General features: G+C 36.2%; 1 protein-coding gene across 1 annotated transcript; it reads right to left on the reverse strand.

Moving 5' to 3' along the window:
* Positions 1 to 621: 621 nt before the first annotated feature.
* On the reverse strand, positions 622 to 20,120 carry LOC132621525 (vacuolar protein sorting-associated protein 54, chloroplastic-like). Its single transcript, XM_060335831.1, has 20 exons — positions 18,998 to 20,120; positions 16,535 to 16,597; positions 16,131 to 16,210; positions 15,035 to 15,152; positions 13,535 to 13,609; positions 12,557 to 12,713; positions 12,240 to 12,328; positions 11,299 to 11,525; positions 10,569 to 10,740; positions 10,397 to 10,480; positions 10,049 to 10,318; positions 9,896 to 9,981; positions 9,356 to 9,509; positions 8,557 to 8,638; positions 6,401 to 6,480; positions 5,311 to 5,472; positions 4,115 to 4,182; positions 2,814 to 2,894; positions 1,512 to 1,738; positions 622 to 987 (listed from the first exon to the last, which is right to left on the reverse strand). The coding sequence occupies exons 1-19, from the start codon at positions 19,751 to 19,753 to the stop codon at positions 1,606 to 1,608; spliced, it is 2,937 nt and encodes a 978-aa protein (XP_060191814.1). The 5' UTR covers positions 19,754 to 20,120; the 3' UTR covers positions 622 to 987; positions 1,512 to 1,605.
* Positions 20,121 to 20,171: the final 51 nt, after the last annotated feature.

Genomic DNA, 20,171 nt, shown 5'->3' on the forward strand with positions numbered 1-20,171 from the left:
TTTAAATTAATCTTCCAACACTTAACTGAACTAAATTCACCTCCTTGTTTATGAAAGTCGGCAAAACCGCAAGACAATGGCTTGTAATAACGGGTTTGATTCCGTCGTACCAAGTTATAAGATTTTACATGATTAATGAAAACACCCTTCCTTTTGGATTAAGGGCGTGTCCGATATAGAGGAAAATATTTTTCAATTTCTTTTTTTCAGTTTTTACCATGACTGTTTGCAAAATATCTTTTCCGAAAAATCAAGTTACTTAGAAAATAGGGAAATAACTTAATTAATTAGAGTAGGAAAAACAAGTTCCATAAGTGGCATTCCATGCTAAAGTCTCCTCCACCCACCCCCAAATGTTGTTTACACCAAATCAATGTAATTTATCATGATTAAGTGATAGTTGTATATATCTAAACATAAGTTATGCATCTATTGATTTGGCTTAAACACCCGATGTGGGTAAGTTTTTACGTACATATGTGTTTGACACTATTAAGACCGGGATTTCCTCATAATATGCAATCTGTTAAGCCTCGTCATTAAAAGGATTCAATTGGCAAACCCAAAATAATATTAATGGTGTAAACATCAAGAAGGTTAAAAAAGAAAGAGAGGAGAACGAGAACAAAAACGGTCTTTTAAGATCTTTTGATATTGATACAGGAGAGCAAAGTGTGCTGGAATTAAAAAAATAGCTCTTGGCACATACAATTAGTATATACAATATACACTACCATTGGTCTCTACCACGCAAAATTATTTTACCCTTTTGGCAAATGACAATGTGCCTTTTTCCTCAAAAAACATAAAAAGAAGGAAAAGAATTCTATTTCCAAGGGCTAAAGAATACAATCATAATGGAATTCAAGCATCTGACTGATCACAAATTGTGTATGGCAATTACAAATTGTTGTTATCAACCCCTCCTGTCAAAACTTTATACCAACTGTGGAAATAACGCCAACATCCCGTAAGAAGACTGTGCATCTACAAAATTTCAAGGGTTAAGAGAGTAACCAACAAGATATGATAACTACCTTAAGAATGAAAGCGAGATTTTAGACGTTCTAATTTTAGGGATTATAAATGCCAGGAATCGAGAAAAATGAACATGCCCTGGGTGAGTGCAAGATTATATTACTCAGTAGCTTATTACATAAATTCAGATCTCAGATGAAGGTAAAACAAGAAAACTCGGACTATGTCTGAACTGTGAAGATAAAAACAAGAATAAAGTTGTATATTTTTAAGAGAAGTCCACAACCAATGAACTTCTGTAATTTATGGCTTCCATGGTTTCTACAAATTCTGAACAAATTTTCCACAATGAAGTTTGCTACACCTGTCTACCTCATGGTCAAAGTTTGCCTAGTTATTAACAGAGAAGAAAAATACCTCCATTGTATCACACAATGGACAAGTTCTAAATACTAAGCTTGCATTATGTTATATCACTTGTTTATGCAGTTTCAATGTGATGCATATAAAGAAATTGGTAAATCCAGACTTACCGCAAGTCAATTATACAATGTTGATGCATAGTCTTCACGCACTGTCAGATTGCCTCATATTTGATCTTTCTGAAGTACGGGCTACTTTACAAGGCTATTGACTAACTTCCTCACCAATTTTTTTTGCCACAAACTCATCAAGTTGCCCCCAATTAGGAGGATTAGATTTGCTATCTGAAGGCAATGATCTGATACATCCAAGAATATGCTGAACATCGCGATACATTCTGTTGCAAGAGAAAATAAGTTAATACTTATAACAAACACAAGCAAGAAGAAAAAAGAAACTTATCAGCAGCATTCAACTCTAGGATATTTCCATTTTCTTAGCTACCTTGACTTGCGACACTTGAACCGAGGGTCTTTCGGAAACAGCCCCTCTACCTCCACGAGGTAGGGATAAGGTTTGCGTTCACTCTACTCTCCCCAGACCCCACTTTGTGGGATTATACCGGGTATGTTGTTGTTATTCAGCTCTACGATATTTTTATCTCATTAAACGCCATCACTTTATTGCTTTAAGCGACGGAGGAATGTGGTTCCATTAAATGCACACTTACGATAGTGAGGGACAACGTAATCTAACCAGAACTAAAGAAGCAATTGATTTTTTTTTTTTGTTTGTGTGACTGTTAACTAGAAGTGATTGATTCTTTGAATAAGATGTAGAAAACAAAAGCAAAAGGAGGATAGAACAGGGCATTTTGCTATGGGACTACTAGGGAGTCCTCTACAAGTACGCTTCCAGGTTCTCATTGTCTTCTTTTTCCTGCTTCTTGAGTTTGTGAAGCCTCTTCTTCTACTACTTCTGTTTAAATGCTTACTTCAAATAAGGACTCCCAAAAGATATATCTATATTGCCTTGTATAATTTACTAGACTATTCTCCAATATAACCTTTTAATGCAGATATAAAATGCTGAGGAGCATAATTTTATAAATTTTAGGCAAAGCATTCACACATCATACACACTCTCTCTCCAGCCATTATCGGGAAATTGTATGTTGTTAAGTTGATGCTCTTACTTCTCATGTATCATAGATCCAAAAACCCTAGAATGGAACTATAGTACATTATGTAGGCATTACAGGAACTTCAAATAGTCATGGTATAACAATGGAACATATTTTTATACTAGCACGGAACTATTGTTTCAACAAGACAAGTAAACACTACAGGAGGTTTAAAACAATAAATAAATTAGCCCTTGGGAAAAGAAAATAATAATTCATCGAATGATACTGCAGTACATTCTGTATATGAGCAAAAACGTTCATTTTGTACACTAAAACAAAGCCATACCTTTTTTTAGCTTGTGGACTGCTAATATCCAAGTGCGAAAAAGCTTCTGAAATTTGAGAATGGAAGAAAGTAACCACTTGCCTGCAAGTACCACATTATATTTAAGCAAGAGATATACCACATGCTAATTAAAGCAAGGGATATAGATAGAAAAATTACTTCGTCCCAGCACCCAATATACAAGTACAACATTCCCAATAATATAAAAACTAGGAAGACATTGTGAAAAAACATAATGCTATACTAATAAAATAACCATCGCCACAACAACCTAAATGCTTCTAATGATAAAAAATCGATGGATTTATATCATATGCAAAAATAACAACAAATATAATAATACTAATATCAACATTAGCAATAACAATAATAATAAGACAACAAAAAGGGTTATATCATGCTAGCTTTATTTCACAAGCAATGTGAGCCAATTGACAGAACCGTTGCTTTGAGTTGGGAGTTGAGAAGTAACAAATTGTTCTCTGTCAAGTCATTCTATGAGAAGCTTTTGGTTAGGGCGGAGGATAGTTCCCCATTTGATTCGATCTGGATACCTAAGGTGCCGAGGAAGGTGTGTTTCTTCACATGGTTGGCGACTAGAGGAGTGATATTGACGGCGGAGAACCTTAGAAAAAGAAAGGTCGTTTGTATAAGTTGGTGTTCCCTATGTAAGCACACAGGGGAAGACGTGGATCATATTTTGTTACATTGTAAACTAGCCACAAGGTTATGGTGGGATATCTTTAAATGGTTTGGTGTTTCTTGGGTTATGCCAAAGTCCGTGAAGGAGTTGATGTTCAGTTGGAAGAGTGGAGCTAGGAGAAGAAGTCACAAGGCTTGGAATGTTACTCCTCTTGCTTTTTTGTGGGTCATCTGGAAATAGAGAAATAGGAGAGCTTTTGAAGGGGTGGAGATGAGCTTTGCTCAGTTGAGGGGTAGCCTCCGATCCCTTATTTTCTTTTGGTGCACCCATGTAGTTCCTGTTTGTATAGAGGATTGAGTGTCTTTTGGAGAGAACTTTATTTTGAAGGTTTCTCCTTTTTGGTATACCTCTTGTATACGGCCATTTATGGCCTTGTTAATATCAATGAAATCTTTTACTTGATCCAAAAAAATAAAAATATATCATATGCAAAAATAAAGCTTAACATCTTGGTATTGAGCAAATATACATGTTACTGTTGAAAATTGAAGGAAGCAAAGGACGATATTGTGGCAGTAAAATATTATGTTGTGTCCCCCAAAACGACAAGGTTCTTTTACCCTTTGCCCTGGACAAATTCAGGAAATTAAATATTCACCTGAAAATAGCTTGAACATCTAACTCATGCAGGGTTCGACATAAGACACGTTGAAGAAGGCCAACTTCCTTCAAACAGATTAAGAATGAAAATCAGTTAGGTGCAAGTCCAAGTTCTCATAGAAGTAACAGGTAAAATGTTAGAAAAAGCACTGCCATAGGAAACAACAAAAGTGAGTAATTTGCATGCAACCAGTGTTATCAAATGCGCGCTTTAAGCGCGCTTAAGCCCTAAAGCGAGGCTCAAAACATGTTGAGCGCTTCGCCTCGCTTTATGTGCGCTTTAGTGTCGTCATCAAGGCTCTAAGACATACTTTCCTTGCCAATGAGCCTCTCTTGAGGAGGTGACACTAGATTGATATTTCACTTTATCGTAATATTTTTACAATTTTTTTGTCCATATATTTGTTATTCATGCTTATTATTATTAATCTTGGACTAAACATATATATATTTGTATTTTTGCACCATTGCGCTTTTTTTCATTAAAGCCCACGCTTTATTTGCGCTTTGCACTTAAAGCCCCAGCTGACCTTAGAGCTTTTTTGCGCTTTTCGCTTTAGATAACACTGCATGCAACAACTAAAACCGAAGTAAAACAGTAACCTCCAGACTCAGATGAGAAAAATCAGGAGAAACAATTGAAAATGAGAGGAAACTTGCATAGGTTAAAGCATTGCATCAAATATCAGAGAAATATTATCTCTGAACTTAGTTGACTAACTCAGCAACAGCCAGTTGCCTGTAAATTTTCAAGCAGGGTTTGAACTTTTAGTCCTTAATATTTCAGGTCAATTATAACTGTCACTTGGCAAGCCCGAATGTTTTACAATCAAGAAGGGTTGGAGTAAAGCATGTAAGTTGCCTCATTGTGTGTGTATGTTTCATTGAGAATGGGAAACTCTCCCGAATACAAGCAGCATCTCATATTGTTTATGTATATGGAAGGAAAGAAATGTGATAGCACTTAAAGAGAGAACACGAGGTGCAAATTTACATTTTGGATTTTCATTGAATGCCAGTTAGAAGTGGCTGACGTGTGACAAATTCATCCTCATCCCATCCCTTTTCTCATTTTAGGACACAAACATAAGGAAGAGGTGGAACGAAAATGGGGGCAAGAGTCAGGCTTACTACCGTATAACTTGTACCTTAGTGATAGAATGAACAAATTGACTACTACCGTATAACTTGTACCTTAGTGATAGAACGAGCAAATTGACTTGGCTGTGTGTCTGTATCTTCCGGCCTATTCCAACTCTCAACAATCTGTGGCAACCCACGGAGGTGGACAAGCAACCTTTCCCTCATTATCTGCACCAGCTTTGAGTGTATTTCATCTCGGTGCATCTTATAGTCCTAAATTTCATGCAAAAATCTAGAGTCAAAACAATATTTCCTTATCGAGACCATGGATTATGAAAATCCAACAATCTCAGCACAGACAGTTTTGGGATTTGGGCATACTACGTGTGATTGATTCATATACAGAATTTGCAAACAACATATTCTTCTATACAGAAAGAATGAAAAAGGACAAAACGCAATTGCCAGATGAGAGATACATAGGAACTAAATTTCATGAAATACAAGAAACTGTTAACATGAAAAATGACATATATTATTACTGAAAAATGCATGGTCGGGAAAAAATGGAAGCCCTTGGTTATTAGACGCAAAGGATTACATCATTAATTAGTTACATATTACAGAAGCAGGCTACACCAACTCTGTAGAGGCTGAGTGCTTTTGAGGTCAAAACTTAAAACTAAACCAAATGTTTTTAAGCACTCTCTTTTTTCGTGAACTTCTCTTTTTTGGCCATATTTGGAATATAAGGAAACAACATTTGGCAGAAGATACTCCAAGCCTGACTTTTAAAAATAGAAGTATCACATGATCCTCCATTTCATTCTACTGTTTTTGCATAGTCACAACAGCTTATAAGATGCATTCAAGTGATATATACACAGAAGAAACTAATCGCAGTCATCTCTCTCCACTTGGTGTACAAGTGCCACTGAATATAGTGCAAGGGATCTTGAACTTCTGATTCTGTTTTTCGCTTCCAGCGAATCTTATAACAGCTGTAACTCGATATGGTCGGTAAGAGAGATCAATAACACAGATACATACACAGGCAGAGAAGAAAAAAAGTATTATGGAAAAGAGAATGCTTCGCGATTCTTGTTCGCATGAAATAGACCAAGAAAAGAAAGATATTCATTCTGTTAGGAGTGGGTTTAAGCAAAATCCACCACGAATACCATTTAAAGATTTACAATACCTGTGCTACACGATCAACCTCCAGAATCAGCATCCCCTTACGTGTCTCAGGCACTTTCAGGAACAGAGTCCTCTTGATTTCTTTTACCAAATACAAAACTTGTCAGGAAAAGAATGGAGATTTAAAATTACAAGGTATTTAAATTAAGATATTACAGGCCCATTGTCATTGATGAGCAAGCTGGGACTTGTTATGTCTAGCTGCTTACAGATCCACATTACGCATGTATCAAACCGTACTACCTAAGGTAACATCTCAAGTGAAGGCTTCTTATGCCAACGCTGTATCAGCAAATTAAGTTTACTAGTTAAACATTCTTTATATTTGTGCATGTCCTTCCTATATTACAACAATGTTGCGGCAATCTCAAGCACGTTGGAGTCGGTTATATGAATACTTACTGACCATGCCCTCCATTTAAACTCAACTTAATCCATATTATACAAAATATATATATAGTTTCTATTTATCTCTCCCCCCCCCCCCCCCCCCCCCCTTTTTTTTTTTTTTAATCTGGACTCAGTACAGTAAGGATTCTTGTTACACTGTTCATCTCTTTCTCTTAATCTTTACTCTCAATAACTCTCTTCTTTAACCACACCCCGGACATAGCCAAACATTTCTTCCTTTATCATCTTGGATATTTTAATGGCCTCTCAAAACCTAGGAATTTACAGGTTAATCCATCGAGTTTATTAAAAAATTAAGAGAATAACCATATATTAAGAGTAAGAGATCCATAATAACAAGAAATTACTTAAAATTTATACATTGTCCTTTCACTATACAATTGTGGCAATTTTTCCTGAACATGGTAGGACTAAGTTGGACTATGCCGGCGAACAGCTGTGAGTTATTGAAGTGCTGGAACTATAATGGGGGAGCAGTAAGACAAAAGAGTTGGTGGAAACTTATCCCAGCAGTTATTTGGTGGATAATTTGGAAGGAGAGGAACAATAGAGTTTTTGAAGACAAATGTAATTCTATGCAGAAAATTAAGATGAATTGTGTCATTTTGTTTCACTTTTGGTATAAAGAAAACTATGTAGAAGAGGCTGAATCACTAGTTGATATGATAGGTTCCTTGTGAAGCAGTAGTCTGCAGCATGGTGGGGTGTTTTTTTTAATTTTGTATGGCTGCACTGTCATGGTGCAGGTTTAATATATATATATATATAAATATACATGTTACCAGTCTCAAAAAAAAAAGAAATTACTTAAACATAGATTTAGATAACATGGATTTTTACAACAAACAAGCTAATAATATACATAACTGGGAGAGTAATACAGAAACATAGTTATAAAAACTTACATGACCAAAAACTACTTCTCACACTTGGGAGGATTATTGGAAAACTAGTACTATTTTACAATAAAGGTTTATATAACTCTCTTAAAAAACCCTGGACCATGCCTGGCAAGGTTTCAGAGGCTCTAAAGAGTTGGGAAGAGACAGGATTACAGGCAAAGAAGAAACAGATGGAGAATTGTCCCTGCCAGCATATGGTGCGCAATATGGAAGGAGATAAACTCCAGATGTTTTGAGTATAGAGAATGGAATGCAGAAGGTCAAGTTGAATTGTATTTTATTGCTTTGTTTTTGGAGTAACCAGGCTTACTCAGTACTCAGATGATACTGTTTCCATTATTGATGTATTAGATTCAATATAGGATTAGAATAGTAGAGTCTTGGAGTACTTTTGTAGATATGGTTTCAGTACAACCTATGTACTGTTTTACTCATATGGAATACAATACAATCACCAGTTTCCAAAAAAAAAAAAAAAAACATATTCCCCTTCCCTTTCACCAAATGCTCCCAACTCATCTCCCAAATCTCTCTCTCTCTCTCTCTCTCTCTATATATATATATATATATATATATATATAGCAATTATTATGTAATAATAATAATAATAATAATAATAATAATATATTAGCAATTCTCTACATTTTTTCCTGGCATATAAATCTCAGATAGAACAAAAGACTCCTACAAAATACAAAACCTTAAGTCAACATATTAACGTGACATGAAGATGTTAAACAGAATAGACTAGGATGAAATGCAATAGTAGACTAGGAATAGGATAAAAGGTGGAGCCAAATAATTAAGTCACTCCATAAGTGAAAACTTCATCACCACTACATACCGGGAATTATGGTGTATGTGAAACTGATGACTTGACTTGCCAAGGCCAAGTGTTTAGAAGTAATAGACTTCAAACCTGACACCTGCAAAACTTATCCCAATTAAGACAATGATATCACATCCACCATCAACTAGGGTAAAAATGTTGAGAGAGAATAAATTGGGGGAAAAAAGGAACAAAATTAAAGTCAATTTCAGATCAATAGTGAACTAGAACATACAAGTACAGTCTCCTTACAATCTTTGACAATGATTCCAGGAATAAACCTTTTAATGCCCAAACATCTACACCATACATTTCTGGCAAATTTATCACCTCAAAAAAAAAAACCGATTATTCCAATAATTCTCCTTATCAAGGAAAATTATTCCAACAACTAAAAAGGGCAGCCCGGTGCACTAAGCTCCAGCTATGCGCGGGGTCCGGGGAAGGGCCGGACCACAAGGGTCTAGAAATATTCCAACAACTCTAGTCCAGAAATATGGAAATAAAAACCCAATCCTCTTCAAGCATTTCTTCACCTCCTTTCTCGCCCCATTCTCCAGGGTACTTGGGTGATGGCTAGTAAAAGGAGGGTCAGAACATATCAAGTGCACTATTGAAAGATAGAGAAGGTTAAAATCCTATACTGTGTCTGGTTCATGGGATAGAGGTGGGATATAAATCAAGAACAAATTTGGTGGCATGAGCACCCTTGGCCTACTAGCTTTAGTGAAACTGTACACCAAAAAAAAAAAAAAAAAAAAAAAAAAAAAATCAACAAGCTAGAGAAAATATTATCAAGAGAACCAAAACAGACCTGCATTGCTCCAGCACCAAGGACAAGCTGACAAGTCCTCGTATTGAACAACTTCAGGATTTCGACAACACGGTGAACAACTTCTGAAGATAGGCCCGGCAAACTATTGTTCATCTCAATACATTCTGACAACATCTTTACCAATATCAAGCCGCTGAAACGCAACAGGAGAATTGCCATCTTTGAAGGCTGAAACTAATGCAAGAAAGGAAAAACTAGGAAGGACGATCCAGCACTCTTGGATCAAAGTCCCATGTAAAAAGCACCAAAGAGGATTAAAAAATCATGCTATTTGATAAGTTTTCTTTTCTGTTTCTTAGGGAAAAGAAAATGCGACATGTAGAGACTGCCAAGGAAAATTCACATAAGAAATAGCTTTAAACCAGTAGTTATAAGAACTTAAGAGACCAAGCCACCAAGGGCAGAGAAGAGAAGGCATTGAGAGAAAAACAACAGCAAAATGAATAATAAACAAGTGAGAGTGCCATCTCCACCGAAAAAGAACAGAAAAAAATTATGTAATTAATAGGAATTACTGACCAGTTCACCATGTGATAACCAACGCCTCTGAAGAAAAGCAGTTTAGGAGAAGATCTTCCACGCTCTCTTGAGTTAGTTTCTTTGCTCTGAGATTAGTTCCAAAATCAGCATTAGTGCTTTCAGTTTGCCAGCTGAATCATGTGAAGTACTTACCTGTGTTGTGCTATCTGAAAGTAGTGGAGCAGAATCAGTGTGCTCTGCATTTTGTGATATCTTTTGAAGTCTAGCTTCCGTCTTAGCGGAGCCATCACTGCTCAGGGCCATCTTGGGGCTGCTTGGTGCAATATCAGCTGAAACCTCATCAGCAAGTTCACAGGTCTCAGATTCTGAAGAGAACAGTGATGTGACAATTGTCTGAAACTCATCAGGGACATCAATCTCAGCCCAATTTTCCTGGTCAAGAATGGCCCTCATCTTTGCCATCTGAATCAACCAGCAATATATTCAGTCTATGGGTAAAAACAATGACACAGATAAAGCTCAACTGGTGAACAAACTAACCCTGGATTCGTGTTGGAAATCAATAAAGGCCTTGGCCTGTGATTGCAGTGTTCCCCGAATACTATAACCCAATCTTCCACCAATCTATATATGCAAAACATGCATCAATACAACTAAAATACATACATGCAAACAGCACACTATGTATTTTACAAAAGATAGAGCATTTCACCTTTTCAGTGGTGGTTATAAATTCTTGAGTGATGTTATATATATTTAGAAACTCCTGCAACCTCAATCTAGGGTGGATAGGGGAACGCACTCCAAGGATCTTTGCCCATCTGCCATGAGCAGCATCACAAGCTGCAAAAACGGCTTCTGCGTTCTCTCTCAATACATCAGCTCTGTCAAAGAAAAAATATGGGGATAAACATTTGGAAATTCTTTAAATACCAACTTGTGCAAACAGTAAAAAGGAAGCCAGCAATTGAAAACATAAGACAGCATTTAGCCCTTTACTGATCAGAATGTGAAGCTTTTTGCCACTTATAGTAAAAGTTCTAATATGCAATTATAGAAACAAGCATTTCTGGATTCAAATATCTTGCTAAGCAGCTTCTTTAAACCAACTACTTTAAAGAACTCAACCAGAAAAAGATCTTTTTTAGTAATGTTAGAGAAAGTAAAACCTACACAGCTTCTGCTCTCTCCTAACCCATGCCAAGAAAAAAACACAGTACACAGTACAGACAAGCATCTCATCAATCAACTAATATGCTTTTCAATAGTGCTGATGTTTTACCAACAGAGGCTTGTATAAAGGTATAGGAAACCACAAAAAACTGTCTGTACCACATCAACTCTGAAGGGAATATTTTGCAAGAAGGTGCGAGATTTCTAGAGAATAAAGAGAAATCCAAAAGATACAAAATAAATGAAAAGGGAACAGGAATGTGAATAACCTGAAATTTCGTGATAAAGTCGACGTCATTGTACCATCATTTCCCTTCCTCTGCACAGAAAGTTGCAGCAACGAATTTACCTGACCATTGGTTTCATGAGCTGTTTCTGAAGCTGCTGCTCCAAGTGCAATTGCAGCAGCAACTGAGTCAGCAGCATAATGGCCATCAAGATGGCACAAAATCCACTCAATGGCTCTTTTAACTTCGGATGCCTGTGCTAAGTGTGCCTGCATTCACTAAACGAAAAATATCAAGTTATATCATACACAAATTAGATGGAACAAAGACAGGAATTGGTATGACAATTACACTAAGCGCTTTCCCAGACAGCTACAATAAGGATGGGTAACCAATTATTCAAAACAAACCACAAATCCAGATCAAAACTATCCATTTGGTAGTGTATGCCACAGTTATCAAGGAATATATTCTCCATGTGAATTGCTATGATCAGCTCTGGTGCTTAGCAAAAACTCTATTTTAGTGGCTCTTATGCTGGTTGAGAGTTTTGGATGGTCGTGATAGTGTCAGAGAAAACAGTCAGTACTGATACCCCAGAGCAAGTAGGTATCATTGAAGGAGTCAGACAGAGAATAGAAACAACCGGTTTCCTTAGCGGCACATATATTTGGCTTCTCATCTTTAGCTTAACATGCTTTATTTTGTTTCAACCATTCAAGACCAACTAAACACCTTTTTAAGGGAACTATCAGTGCCCACCAAATGAATCAAAGTGTATTGCATATGTAGATCACTTTCTTAATCAAGGAATAAATTCATTAATAAAAGGGAAAAAACAGAATCCCCTAGATCTTCCACTTATCCCTACACCGACATACAAATCCTTTTTTCCATTCCTCAAAGGGAAAAAAGTAAAGTAATATTTCATGATTGCAGCATAATCCCGAATGAACAAAAAGGTACAGTGAGGTACACATTACCTGCACTACCAGGAAAACAGCCTTCAAAAGATGAACAAAACATTCAGGCGACAGGCTTCTCAATCTACTGGCAAGGGATGAGCTTCCACCTGAGCCAGCATATATACATGATATTAGAAACCATAACATGAAATCTACCAGACCACTCCTATGTATGAATAATGTAGTTGCATCATCAATCCTTAGCTATCTTTTACAGCACTTTATTTTCTGGTTACAAGAAAAAGGAAGAAAAAAACCAATCTTTTGCACACCAAATTCATTTGCATCTGAAGCTCTTATAAAAATGAGATGTGAACCTAATAACATAAACCCACCATCAGCCTCAACTGCTCGTTCTCCTGCAACAAAATCTGAATCCATAGGTTGGGCACCAAGAACCCGTAGCAGTTCTTCAACTGCCATCTTAATGGCCGTTTTCATATCAGCCGTAAGAGTGTCACGATATAATCTCAACACAGCAGGGAGCTTTGCCTGGATATCAACAGTCAAACATGACCAAATATTTTACTACAAACATCAAATAAATCCAAACACTCAAAAACCGTTCACAGAAAACATATCCATAGACTTTACAGCTCCAAAACAACCCAGAATAAAGTTTGTTTCATTTTCATAAATTGCAGCCGGATTTGTATTGATGACCAGCAATTAGTCAATTACAAGTGAACAGACAGAATGAGGACACCAAGAAATGGGACATAAGAGGGGCGAAGGGATTGTAAGCCTCTCTATTCACTATTTCCTAGATCTTCAGCCATCTTCCTCCTGCATTCTTCTCTTCAAAACTGAAGTATTTAAATAATTCATTAAGACAATCTTCGCCAATACTTGTATGTCCACTTAATATATACACTTTATTTAGCGTTGTATCACTGCTGCAAGTGATCCAAACAATCGTCAGCCCGTCAAATCAGATCGTATACACAAAAGTGAAGAATTTGGAATAAAATCAACGCCAGGCCAAATTTTCTCGACAAGATATTGCTCGTTTGGATAATGACACGTCTAACCTCGATACTTCAGCTCTTAAAATTATTCATTTATTGATTTACTTAACAGTATAATCCCATCCAAAGCTACACATATGTTAGCTCGAATAGTTCCGCTCACCTAACTCTAAAGTGAATCTGCATATCTTCGAGGGTGTGTTGATTTCTATACTTAACGAAGAGCATGATCACGATGGCATTCAGCAATTATTATTTACCACCCAAAGAAAAACAGTATGCCAACGACATCTCAGAAAACAAAAGAGTAACAATATTACTCAGTGAAAAAACAGATAGACTCACGGTTCTAAGTAACCCAATAACAAAAGGAAGCAGTCGGTCTCGCAAATTAGAGGTTTCTTCTTCATCCAATTTAACCTGCAATACGTCAACGTCAATGTTCAGATGATGACAAGGTTCATAGATACAGCGAACTAAAAGGGTGATAAAACAAGAACAAGAATTAGAACATTGTAGCAACAGAAAATACATAAATTACATCTAGAATCAACCATGGAACTTATTAACATATCAGCAGAAAAATATACACTGCAAGGCCAACCCGAAGAAGATACAACTTGAAAGATTCAGACATTTAAAATATCATCCATTATCCTCCTAGACCTTCAAAATCTAGTGTCATGACAAAATAGGACAGATACAGCTATCAGGAGAACTCCCACACCAGGCAAGTGCCACAAGTCAGATCTATGCAAGGAAGATAGCAGGGATTATTTTGTTACTTTAACATTTTTCATTTGACTACATGGTCGTTGAACTCTGAGCATTACTTAAATGTACTAAACCACTAGTCTTTGATGGTAAGCAGGTTATCATGCATCAAAGCTGATTTGTTATTTTTAGTTTTAGAGACGTCATCCTTAGTTACTGATGACCTGTGCACCTTCCTCCATGTGAATGGAAATGTCCTACTTCAAGTAGTACAAGCCTTTTATCCCCTTCCTTTCTACTTGATAGCTCTTTTCCTTTTCTTTTTTTTTTCTTTTTTTTTTTTTTCAGGAGGGGAACTGAGGTTGAAAATATGCATTAGTTTGAAGGACCAGAAGATGGAAGGAAACTAAGCTCATCCAAAAGAAAGGAAATCTGCATTAAACGGGAATGACTGAAGTTGGGGTTGGCAAAGACAAATGGGAACTGTTACTTTCAACTTTTATAACAGTGGTGATCCAGGCTGCGGCAACTCAACAAATAAGGTATTATCTCAGGTTTTGATGGCTGTGTTACTGTATATTCTTTTGCAATCATAATTTTGCAGACGTTGTAAGGTATAATAGGTTTTTCGTCTCTTACAGTGGAAAAAGGCTTTATAGAAGACATTTTGAAAACTATATTTACGCAAGAACTGTATTGTGGAGGATAAATTAGAAAAAACCACAAGCTATCTATACAAAACAACACCTATGTCCCTTCACATTTCTTTGTTCCTTTTTCTGTTTCTGATAATCACAGACTGACATTCATCCCTTCACATTTCAAGAGTTTGTACAGGTGCTTGCTACTTGGTGAATTCCAGCAAACATTCAAATTTCCTACCGCTAATAGAAAGAGAACACCAAAGTACCAGTAACCAGTAAAACATTCTAAAGTTTTAAACTCAATATTGTGTTCCAATCCATCATTTTTCAACAGGTGATATAAATAGAGTAAAGCTGTTTTACATCTAAACTGTCTAGGGCCACTATCTTCTTCAAAAAGTGCAGCAATTTTCTCAATTTGATACGTACACTGAAAGTAATCTAAGACCAAGTACATCAGTATACAAGTACATAAAGATATGCTTACTTCATGGCCTTCTCCATTCATAGAAATCATCTCCCGCACTTTAAATTTTGATGTAATTGAAGCATCCACATCGCCAGTTTCGTGTATAGATATACGCATAAATTCTGCTGAAAGAATGCTACAAGGCTGGATCCGGTAAGTTACAACACATTGTACAAAAGTTTACTTCAAGAATATAGTGGTAATAATAATAAAGATCCTTGGTTCAAAAGATGTATTAAGGAAATATAAAATAGTGGATCATTGTTTCAGTAGAACGGAATATTTTGCTGCCAAAACTTGGAAATACAACTTGCAATCAGTAGACTGGAAAGAACTAGCAACAAACTGGTGCACTGGATGGTTATGCCCTAAGAATAGGTATCTTAGCTAATTAGATAAATCTACATGTTAGCTGTTAGAATTATATAGAACACAAGAATGAAACAGAAAATTGAATTACTTCTTTTTCTATAGCAGAAAGATTTACTGATGGTAAACGGTTTGTACCCCTCCCTAAAACTTACAAGCAGTATAAAATAAGTATCATACAACAAAATCATCCAAGAAACCCAAACAATCATCTGTGCAAACTGGATGCTTTGGTTAGTCCTTTGCGCAAACAATAGCAACAACAAAAAACCTAGTGTGATCCCACAAGTGGGGTCTCGAGAGGGTAGGATGTACGCAGACCTTACCCCTACCTTTGTGAGGTAGAGAGGCTGTTTCCGGTAGACCCTCGGCTCAGAAAAGGTACCTGGCACAATAATGTCAGAAAAGTGATAGCAAAATAACAAGATACAAAACAAATGTGGCAACAGATAGTAATACACATCAAGGAATAAGAAACTACAAGATAATAGTTTGGTCACTCCATAATACAAATGAGATAATAGTTTGTTCTAAATGTTATCACGGATACAACTGAATCAGAGACAGGTATTACTAGCACAACCGCCTCAATAAAAATATTCATTTTGCTACAGCAAATGGAAACAATGCTTAAGCTTTAATTCATTTAGCATTATCAAGAACTCAAGCACCTTAAAGGCAATAACGTTCTTGCAGTAATGTGAGTCAACCTATAAAAAAGAAAATCCAATTCAAATAGTCTAACCTGTTAATGGAATCAGTTGAAGCGGCTAACTGGTCACGAACATGACGAAAACAATGTAGACCAGCTAACTCATCTCCATCCTGTTAAGCACAAATTAAGCATAGACAATACAGTAAGTACATATGTCATAACAACTTCATCTTCTATAATAGACTTTAGCAACAGACTATCTACGTAGTTGTGTGAAATATTTTTCATTGAAGCCAAAAATAAAGCTAGAAGTATATTAACCAAATACATCTGTTTATCCAAAGGAAAAAAGTACTACCCAACAGAATAACAAAATGGTTCTCCATATTCCAACTTTAAGTCACAGAAAGGGATGGTTACCGGTTTAGCCTCAATGAACACAGGTTGATCAAGGTAAAAGATGAGCAGAGAAATAAAAAGACTTTTATACATACCAATAAATGTTGTATATCATCTATAACATCTAGAGCTCCGGCACAATCTGCAGATGCAACAAGCTGTATAAAATATGAGTATTGTGTCAGATTATTACCATTCAATAAACCATTAACTTTTTTTGAATCAGTAAACAAGAGATATTATTAACATAATAAAACCAGACACCATGAAGGTCTAAAAAATCAGTAACTTGTCAATATGGAGGATAAAAGCTGGAAAAAACAATAACTGCAGAAAATTAAGTTCCTCCTGATTATCTAAAAGGCAGACTACATCTCGGTGAACCCAGATAGTCAACATAGCCCAAGTACCAACTACTAATTGCCGTAGCAAATCCTTTCAGCCCCTCTAACAGCTTTATCAATAAGCCAATAAGTAACAAACAAAATCTGCAGGAAGGATTGGTACAAACACACAGCATACTGACACCAACTTGCGGAATAATAATGAAAGCACTGACAAATAATAATAAAAAAGGAATAACAAGCCCCCAATGAAACCTTAAAATGACCAGAATCACCACTTCAAAAGCAAACATCTAAATAAATTGGACCGGATTCACTTAGTTATGGAGGAAGGACTAAGGTGTGTTCTAATCCACCTTAAGAAGGTGTGGATCTTGGGATCTTAAGACTCTTAGTAGGTGTTTGACCATGGATTCCAAATATTTTCCACTTTATTTGGAATGTATGAAGTTGGAGTTGAAGATTGAGTTGTGTTTGGTTAAACTTTTTGCATAGCAGAGAATAGAGCACTTTATTTGGAATATATGAAGATGGAATTAGAAAACAAGTTTGAAGCACTTTTCCAAATTTGGAATCCAAGTCCAAGTTAGATTTGGAAAACACTGATTTTGAAATAAAGTGAAAAATGATTCCGGAAAAAAGCGAACAATTCTCATGGCCATAGTTAAGTATAAAGGAAAAGAAAAACTTTCGCTTTTAGTCCCTGAAATATCACCAAATTCTAATTTTGGTCCCTCATAATATATGGTTAAGCACTTTTTTTTTGGCAACAAATGGTTAAGCACATTTTAACCTTCAATTAAATGAGATATCCACTTTTGATCGTTCTGTCTGTGAAACTTCACAAATTTAACGAATTATTGGTAGTCAAATAAGTTAATTATTCATGTGCTTTGTTAAATTGTATTGTTACTGCAGTTCTAAAAATAAGCTAAATATAATATATTTCCTAATTCGGGAGGAAACAAATTTCATCCTAATAGCCAAAGTGGTTCTAAAATGCAAGTTTTTATCCACGCTATTTAAATTCACTACCCTGTACAATATCTGGAATAAACAGAAAAAGCAGCAAGAAAATTCCAAATCATCAGAACTCCCAAAAATAAAATTGCACAAGCTCATCAAAGGGCGAAGATGAAATTTGGTTCCTCTGGTTGTCGTCAAGCATGACGAGAGAGAGTGATAGAAGAAAATCTTAGAAAGGAGTAGATCAAAAAGATCTTAGAGCAACCAAAGGTGTAGCCTGACGGTATGAAGCGGGTGAAAACCTTGGAGACTAGGGTCAAAACCTCAACATAAACTAAAAAGTTTTGTGATTTCTTCTCATTTACTTAAACCTTGGTAAGCAGAGTTATATGCCATTGTTGACAGAATATCAAAATGAGCTAAATGTGTCTTCCTAAATACTCTAATAGGTCATGGGTCAAAAGGTATGAGATTGTATGTACAAAGAACCGATCTTTTCGACCTTAGTACTCTTCCATATAAAACTTAACCCACTTTCTCACTCAAACTAAGGACATCTAATTCCAAACCTAGACTGAAGTATCACCATCATAAGAATTTGAATTGCCACAAGAATCCTTAACATCTCTACCAGGCAGTTAATGAAAAAGTAAGACCTAATAACTTGCTTGTTGTAATTCCACAACGTCATCTCAGGTTTTTTTTTTTTTTTTTTTTTTGGGGGGGGGGGGGGGGGGTGGGGGGTAACAATTTCATCTCAGTTACAATTTATAAGAACTGTGAATCCTATAATACCTATATTTTCTTTCAGGAATCCCATAGACCATAGTATTTAAACAACAAAGCAAAATAAACAATTCCCTCCAATGTTCTGCTATATTGGGTCTATTCACATTCCTTACTTAATTCATAGAAATCCCAACAAATGTTCCCAAGTTCTTCTACTCCCTCCGTTTCAATTTATTTGTCTTACTTTCCTTTTTAGTCCGTTTCAAAAAAGAATGTCCCTTTCTTGGCAACTCTTTAATTCCCAACTTTCCGCATAGCATGTTTAAGACCAAAAAATTAAAGCACATTTCGGTACATTCTACATATCTTTAGTTTAAGACTACAATATTAAAAAATCCTCTGTACTTTCTTAAACTCCGTGCCAAGTCAAAACTAGACAAACAAACTGAAACGGACTTAGACAAGAAACCAACATGAGACATACATAATGGAAAAAGAATTCGTGAAATCAGTACATACCAACTTGAGAGTTGATAGAGCTTGATTAACATATAGTATAAGCTTCAACTTATCCTGATGACCAATCAATTCACTCCTCTTAACATTCAACTCATGTACCTTTCTAGCAGACCCTACCAAATTATCATCCAATAACTTTATACTCTCTTTCAATTCCCTTATTCTATCACACCCTTGAACAATCTTCTCATTTAAATCAACTAACTCCCCTTGTGCCTCGAAAAACGAATTCGATCGCAACGATATCTCCTTAACCAAATGCAATTCCACAACATCTAAATACTGCGATAACTTCTCTTGAGTAGCCAAATTCTCCACATTGGACCTAAATGGGCACGCAGCTTTAAAAGTAGCACCGTCTTCCAACTCAAAATCCTCTTTAAAATACAACGAAGGTACTTCCTTTAAGCAAGCAACAAGGGCATTTTGATCGTCGAGGGATTCCAATTTCGTGTGTTGTTGAATGTCCTGGAAACGGGTATACGGGTCGGATATGGAAGAGATGTAGGGTTTAAAATCGGGGATTCGGGTTTCGGATCCGGGTTTGGGTTGAGTTGATAGCGGGGCGAAATCGGGTGTGGGTATAGATGATGATGACGTGGACCACCACCAAAAACTGTCTGATTTACCGGCATGTGGGTTGTTGAGAATTGAAGCTAAGCTTTGGTTATGTGTATTTGCATCGGAAATTGATTTGGTTAAGGATGGAGTATTAGTTTCGAACCTTCCCGAAGAACGGGAAGGTTGTGAATCCATTTTTATTGCTCTCAAGAAAATCTTAGGACCATATGTGTGTAATTGTAGCGTTAAAAAGGGTGTGTGTGTGTGTGTGATCTCAAATGAAAGAAATGAGAGCAAGGTGGATCTGTGCTCACTGAAATGGAGAGAGTGGCACTCAAGGTAAAACAGCAAGGAGGAAGGTTGGGGGAGAAGTGAGAATTACGAAAAGTTAGAGGGGTAAAGGAGGTGAAAAATGATAAAAAAAAATAACCCCTTAATCTTCTCTTTTATCCACATAAAAGTAGTCCCTTAATTGCGGTTTGTTTTACAAATAGTCCCTTAATCTATAATTTTTCCTCGTGCATCATTTTGTTGTTTGCTCAACTTTTTTTAAAGTGATTCCCAAAGTGAAGTATGGTGAAGTAGCTTTTTAGGATGAGTGACTCTTAAGATT

Source organism: Lycium barbarum, chromosome 12 (genome assembly GCF_019175385.1).
Source record: "Lycium barbarum isolate Lr01 chromosome 12, ASM1917538v2, whole genome shotgun sequence".
Classification (NCBI taxonomy): Eukaryota; Viridiplantae; Streptophyta; class Magnoliopsida; order Solanales; family Solanaceae; genus Lycium; species Lycium barbarum.